At 44.3% G+C, this 7,500-nt stretch overlaps 1 protein-coding gene across 5 annotated transcripts in view; it reads left to right on the forward strand.

Moving 5' to 3' along the window:
• LOC129867991 (peripheral-type benzodiazepine receptor-associated protein 1) overlaps positions 1-7,500 on the forward strand; it is a 193,517-nt gene that overhangs the window by 174,828 nt on the left and 11,189 nt on the right. For 3 of the 5 annotated variants that reach the window (XM_055941528.1, XM_055941529.1, XM_055941532.1), the window contains 4 exons: positions 2,193-2,335; positions 3,013-3,181; positions 6,068-6,136; positions 7,214-7,261. In XM_055941528.1, coding sequence (XP_055797503.1) covers positions 2,193-2,335; positions 3,013-3,181; positions 6,068-6,136; positions 7,214-7,261 — 429 coding nt within the window. The remainder of the gene's footprint in view (positions 1-2,192; positions 2,336-3,012; positions 3,182-6,067; positions 6,137-7,213; positions 7,262-7,500) is intronic. The other 2 variants (XM_055941530.1, XM_055941531.1) reach the window with 2 other exon arrangements.

A 7,500-nucleotide genomic window follows, 5' to 3' on the forward strand; every position in this document is an offset into this window, starting at 1 on the left:
CCCATAGACACACAGCTCTGTGGTCACACCAGGTAATCAGTCACCATGGTCACTACATCACATAGACACACAGCTCTGTAGTCACACCAGGTAATCAGTCACCATGGTTACTACATCACATAGACACACAGCTCTGTGGTCACACCAGGTAATCAGTCACCATGGTCACTACATCACATAGACACACAGCTCTGTGGTCACACCAGGTAATCAGTCACCATGGTTACTACATCCCATAGACACACAGCTCTGTGGTCACACCAGGTAATCAGTCACCATGGTCACTACATCACATAGACAGACAGCTCTGTGGTCACACCAGGTAATCAGTCACCATGGTTACTACATCCCATAGACACACAGCTCTGTGGTCACACCAGGTAATCAGTCACCATGGTTACTACATCCCATAGACACACAGCTCTGTGGTCACACCAGGTAATCAGTCACCATGGTTACTACATCCCATAGACACACAGCTCTGTGGTCACACCAGGTAATCAGTCACCATGGTTACTACATCCCATAGACACACAGCCCTGTGGTCACACCAGGTAATCAGTCACCATGGTTACTACATCCCATAGACACACAGCTCTGTGTTGTTGCTGTTATTGTATAAGCACATCCAGAGATTATTTTTCTAAGAGTTAGCGAGTGAAGGGGGCCGTGCTCTGTGGTTCTGTTTTCTGTCCTCCTTTCCCCTCTTCTCCTCTCTCCCTCCTTTCCCCTCTCCGCTCTCTCCCCTTTCCTGTCTTCCCCTCTTCCCCTCTCCTCTCTGCCTCCTTCCCCCTCTCCTCTCTGCCTCCATCCCCCTCTTCCTCTCTCCCTCCTCCCCCCTCTTCCCCGCTCCTCTCTCCCTCCTTTCCTCTCTTCCCCCTTTTTGCCCTCTTCCTCCTTTCCTCTCTTCCCCCTCTTCACCCTCTTCCTCTCTTACCGGGGATCATAGACATACGCACGTTTCTTTCTGAAGCAGCTTAGGCCTCACTGTCTCAGGCTCAGGGCATTAGCTTGATTACCTCTCTTAAGTACACGCCCGGGCCACGCCATTACACAGCAGAGCGGGGGGGGGGGGAGTGAGCTCTACCGTCTGGATCAAGTCAAATTGTATTTGTCACATGCTTTGTAAACGACAGGTGTAGACTGAAATTATTATTTATGGGTCCTTTTTCAACAATGCAGAGTTAGATAAAACATTTAAATTGAGATTGTGATACAAGGAATAAATACACAGTGAATAACGAACAACAATAACAAGTTTTAAAAAAATAACATGGCTATATACAGGGAGTACCACTACAGAGTCGGGTAGGAGGTAATTGAGGTAGCTTCTACACCTGCATTGCTTGCTGTTTGGAGTTTTAGGTTGGGTTTCTGTACAGCACTTTGTGACATCGGCTGATGTAAAAAGGACTTTATAAATACATTTGATTTGATTGATTGATACATATAGGTAGGGTTAAAAGGAAATCAGCAACAAGATAGATAATAGACAGTAGCAGCAGCGGGTAGCCATTTGATTAGCTATTTAGCAATCTTGTGTAAGAGTCTTATGGCTTGGTGGTAGAAGCTGTTCCAGGTCCTGTTGGTTCCAGACTTGGTGCATCGGTACTGCTTGCGATGCGGTAGGAGAGAGAACAGTCTATGTCTGGAGTATTCGAACATGTTTAGGGACTTCCTCTGACACCGCCTGGTATAAAGGTCCTGGATGCTAGGGTGCTCGTCCCCAGTGTTGTACTAGGGCCGTTCTCACCACCCTCTGTAGCGCCTTGCCGTCGGGTGCCTTACAGTAGCCGTACCAGGTGGTGATGCAGCCAGTCAACAGGCTCTCGATGGTGCAGCTGAATCATTTTGAGGATCTGAGGGCCCGTGACAAATCTTCTTATTTTTTTGCCTCCTGAGGGGGAAGAGGCGCCGTCGTGCCCTCTTCACAACTGTGTGGGTGTGTGTGGACCATGTTAATTCCTTAGTGATGTGGACGCAAGGAACGTGACGCTCTCGACCCGCTCCACTACACTGTGGGACTGTGGGACTGTGGAAGTGTGTGTGTGTGTGTGTGTGTGTGCGTCTGACCAGGCAAAACCAAGGGCCTATATTACCTTTTTGAAATAATTTGGTCCTTTGCCCCACAATGCTTGTAGGCTAACTGTTGCTCCAAATAATGTGAGTTCTGTTTGTGTGTTTGCGTGCAGAGAGCATGGATCATGCATGGCCTATAGGAGACAATGAGGTGCGTATCTTTGTGGCTCTGTTTCCCTACGACCCGGTCAACATGTCTCCCAACCCCGACGCTGCTGAGGAAGAACTGCCCTTCAGAGAGGGACAAATCATCAAGGTATAGAACCTGCCAGAATAATCCCAGTGATAATCCTGGCACTATGTTAGACACTCATCCTATCTGTCAATAATTATTGGTTGTGACCTCCTGAGTGGCACATCGTAGTGCATGAGGCGTCACTACAGACCTGGGTTCAATCCCACAGCCAGCCGAGACCGGGAAACCCATGAGGCGGCGCACAATTGGTCTAACGTCTGCCGGGTTCGGGGAGGGTTTGGCCGGCCGGAATGTCCTTGTCCCATCGCACTCTAGTGACTCCTTGTGGCTGGCTGGGCGCATGCGAGCTGGCTTCGGTTGCCAGCTTTACGGTGTTTCGTCCTACACATTGGCACGGCTGGCTTCCGAGTTAAGCGAGCAGTGTGTCAAAAAGCAGAGCGGCTTGGTTGGGTCGTGTTTCGGAGGACGCATGGCTCTCGACCTTCGCCTCGCCCAAGTCCGTATGGGAGTTGCAGCGATGGGACAAGACTGTAACTACCAATTGGATATCATGAAATTAAGTAGAAAAAATTGTGAAAAGTACCAAAATATGTAAAAAATAAATAAATAATAGTGATTTATAGTGGAAGGCAAAACGTTTCTCCATGTTATCTCTCTTCTATTAATGAGGTAGTTAGACAATAACACAACCTAACAGCCGCCATCTTGTTTCTCTTTCCCCCATCCTCCATGTCCAGATCTACGGAGACAAAGACTCGGATGGATTCTACCGCGGCGAGTCGAACGGTCGTCATGGTTACGTGCCATGTAATATGGTGTCAGAGATTCAGGTGGAGGACGAGGAGACCAGAGAGACACTCCTGCAGCAGGGCTTCCTGTCTACTGCCACAAACATGGAGAAGATAGGTAGGAATAGCTGTCAGTCGTAACAACATCCAATCATCAAATGGTTTTACAGCTGTCAATCATATCAACATCCAATGCCAACTGTGTTCATCCAACAAGTGCCAATTAAACAGGGCCTGATCCAAGTCGTCCATGTAATCAAACAATGAATCAGTCAAGTGCATTGTATTTGTATAGTGCTTTCTGTTTGCTGTCAGCTCTATGGTTTGTCTTGATGTTGTCGGCCCGTACGCGTCACTGTAGAATGTGTACGAACTGCGGTCTTTCAACAGGTGGGGATGCTCTTTGTGGTTTTATTTCATGAAATCCCCATTGGTCCGTGGAGTGGACAGTGAAACAACGTGAAAGGCAATTACTCCTCTCCTTCTAGTCTTGATATTCTTATATATATATATATATATATTGGACACACCTACTCATTCAAGGGTTTTTCTTGTTTTTGTTTTCCACATTGTAGAATAATAGTGAAGACATCAAAACTATGAAATAACACATGGAATCATGTAGTAAGCAAAAAAGGTGTTAAACAAATCAAAATATATTCTATATTTTAGATTCTTCAATGTAGTCACCCTTTGCCTTGATGACAGCTTTGCACACATTTTTTTCCAACAGTCTTGAAGGAGTTCCCACATATGCTGAGCATTTGTTGGCTACTTTTCCTTCACTCTGCGGTCCAACTCATCCCAAACCATCTCAATTGGGATGAGGTCGGGCGATTGTGGAGGCCAGGTCATCTGATGCAGCACTCCATCACTCTCCTTCTTGGTCAAATAGCCCTTACACAGCCTAGAGGTGTGTTGGGTCATTGTCCTTTAGAAAAACAACTGATAGTCCCACTAAGCGCAAACCAGATGGGATGGCGTATCGCTGCAGAATGCTGTGGTAGCCATGCTGGTTAAGTGTGATTCTAATCAAATCACTGACAGAGTGACCAGCAAAGCACCCCCACACCATCACACCTCCTCCTCCATGTTTCACGGTGGGAACCACACATGCAGAGATCATCCACTCACCTACTCTGTGTCTCGCAAAGACAGAGCAGTTGGAACCAAAAACCTCAAATTTGGACCAATCAGACCAAAGGACAGATTTCCATTGGTTGTGTTTCTTGGCCCAAACAAGTCTCTTCGTCTTATTGGTGTCCTTTAGAAGTGGTTTCTTTGCAGCAATTCGACCATGAAGGCCTGATTCATGCAGTCTCCTCTGAACAGTTGATTTTTATTTTTATTTCACCTTTATTCAACCAGGTAGGCCAGTTGAGAACAAGTTCTCATTTACAACTGCGACCGGGCCAAGATAGAGCAAAGCAGTGCGACAAAAAACAACACAGAGTTACACATAAACAATCGTACAGTCAATAACAACACAATAGAAAAATCTATGTACAGTGTGTGCAAATATAGTAAGATTAGGGAGGTAAGGCAATAAATAGGCCATAGTGGCGAAATAATTACAATTTAGCAATTAACACTGGAGTGATAGATGTGCAGATGATGATGTGCAAGTAGAGATACTGGGGTGAACAGTTGATGTTGAGATGTGTCTGTTACTTGAACTCTGAAGTATTTATTTGGCCTGCAATTTCTGAGGCTGGTAACTCTAATGAACTTATCCTCTGCAGCAGAGGTAACTCTGGGTCTTCCTTTCCTGTGGAGGTCCTCATGTGAACCAGTTTCATCATAGCACTTGATGGTTTTTGTGACTGCACTTGAAGAAACTTTCAAGAAGTTCAAGAACTTTGAAGAAGTTCTTGAAATGTCGTATATTGACTGACCTTCATGTTTTAAAGTACTGATAGACTGTCGTTTCTCTTTCCTTATTTGAGCTGTTCTTCTCATAATATGGACTTGGTCCAAATAGCTCTATCTTCTGTATGCCACCCCTACCTTGTCACAACACAACTGATTGGCTCAAATGCATTAAGAAGGAAAAAAATTCCACAAATTAACTTTTAACAAGCCACACCTGTTAATTGAAATGCATTCCAGGTGACTACCTCCTGAAGCTGGTTGAGAGAATTCCAAGAGTGTGCAAATCTGTCATCAAGGCAAAGGGTGGCTACTTTGAAGAATCTCAAGTATAAAATGTATTTTTTGTTGGAGGAATTCCTCAGAGGTGATAGAACAGCAGCTGCATCTTGGTTAATTGAAACACACACATTGAACTCATTTTTTTTTTACTGTTAATGAGTTCTCACTTTAAATGACTCATGTTCTGAGTAAGATCTGTGCTATTTGATTAAATGAAAAAGTAAACCAAAGAAATCCCACTCCTATGAGCTGCTTTGTATGCTTTCATGGTTCGTCTTCAATTGCACATGGATGTTTGTGTTTGCTGACTGTTTCAGGATAACCAGCTTGAGCTAATGGGTTGTTCATCGACTCCGTGTCATGTGACTCATTTCAAAGAATTACCAAAAGCATAAGTTAGTGGGATAAGCTGTGGGGGGGCTAAGTGTTATGGACCCCAACACGCGCACAAACACACACACACACACACACACACACACACACACACACACACACACACACACACACACACACACACACACACACACACACACACACACACACACACACACACAGCATTAACCACCCAGCCCACTAGAGAAAGCTGACAAAACAATATATCTCTATTTCATGCTTATATTTCCCCCAAAAAAGGATCTCTTCGGATGTTTTAACCCTTTCACTTCCACTTCCTGTGTTCTGTTCGCTGGTTATTTACTATTGGTTGGTTTATAAAATGGCTTTTACAGGCTTCAAACTCATTCTGTCTCTTGTCTGGTCTGCTTGTTCATGGTTCTGGCGTCTCTGTCTGTCTGTCTGTGTTTTTTCTTTTTTGGTTTCAAATTTGGTTTTCCTTTTTTAAATTTTCATAAAGGCACTCGCTCACATGCACAGCTTCCGCGTCGCCCTGTCCCACCGCCGAAACCGAGACGATCCAAGAAAGGTGTGTCTCGCTGTCGCTGCTGACTGGCTGTCTCTCTCTCCTTTCTCCTTCCCTCTTTCCACTCCTCCTTTGATTCCACTCTATCACTCTGATCAGAGGGGATCTGTGGACACTGATCAATATCCAAAACATTATAATGATCTGTGGATTCACACTGTTCAATATCCAAAACATTGTAATGATCTGTGGATTCACACTGTTCAATATCCAAAACATTATAATGATCTGTGGATTCACACTGTTCAATATCCAAAACATTATAATGATCTGTGGATTCACACTATTCAATATCCAAAATATTATAATGATCTGTGGATTCACACTGTTCAATATCCAAAACATTATAATGATCTGTGGACACTGTTCAATATCCAAAACATTATAATGATCTGTGGATTCACACTGTTCAATATCCAAAACATTATAATGATCTGTGGATTCCCACTGTTCAATATCCAAAATATTATAATGATCTGTGGATTCACACTGTTCAATATTTACATTATAATGATCTGTGGATTCACAGTATTCAACATCAACATTATAATGATCTGTGGATTCACACTGTTCAATAACCAAAACATTATAATGATCTGTGGATTCACACTATTTAATATTTACATTATAATGATCTGTGGATTCACAGTATTCAACATCAACATTATAATGATCTGTGGATTCACTGTTCAATATCCAAAACATTATAATGATCTGTGGATTCACAGTATTCAACATCAACATTATACTGATCTTCCATAGGCTAAGATGTAGGAGGCCTAAAACTTAGATTGATGCAGTTCCTGGTTATAGCGTTTGAATATACAAATTGCCCTAGTTTCAGTGCAGTTCCCCCCCTTCAGCATCCCCTCTGATCTCCTTCTGTCTGTCTCCTGTGTGGCTGTATAATATAAGATCTGGCCTCGGACTGCTCTCTCTAGGGTTGGCTTTGGTTTCTACATTTAGTTTGATTGTACTTCTGAGTGTGTCCGAGCCAGGAGGACCAGGGTGAAATGCTTCATTTGACCTGCTCCTCTCTCCCCACCCAAACCCAACCCCATAACCCATCTGCTCTTCCAGTGGAGGCTGCTGCGCTGTGGGAAGATAGCTTAGACTCCTCCAGTCAAGGTTTGTAACGTATCCGTTAGTCACTCTCTCTCTCTCTCTCTCTCTCTCTCTCTCTCTCTCTCTCTCGCTCTCTCTCTCGCTCTCTCTGCCCCCCCCCCCCCCCCCCCCCCCACCAGCATGAAGGGACGCCTGCTGTAGTGTCCACTGGAAACCTGCATGTATTAGAACACATACGCATGACATCGTCGTTACACTGGCTCTCTAGACCTTTCTCTAACTTCTCAAGTCTCCACTGGAAA

The sequence above is a fragment of the Salvelinus fontinalis genome, chromosome 13 (genome assembly GCF_029448725.1).
Source record: "Salvelinus fontinalis isolate EN_2023a chromosome 13, ASM2944872v1, whole genome shotgun sequence".
NCBI lineage: Eukaryota > Metazoa > Chordata > Actinopteri > Salmoniformes > Salmonidae > Salvelinus > Salvelinus fontinalis.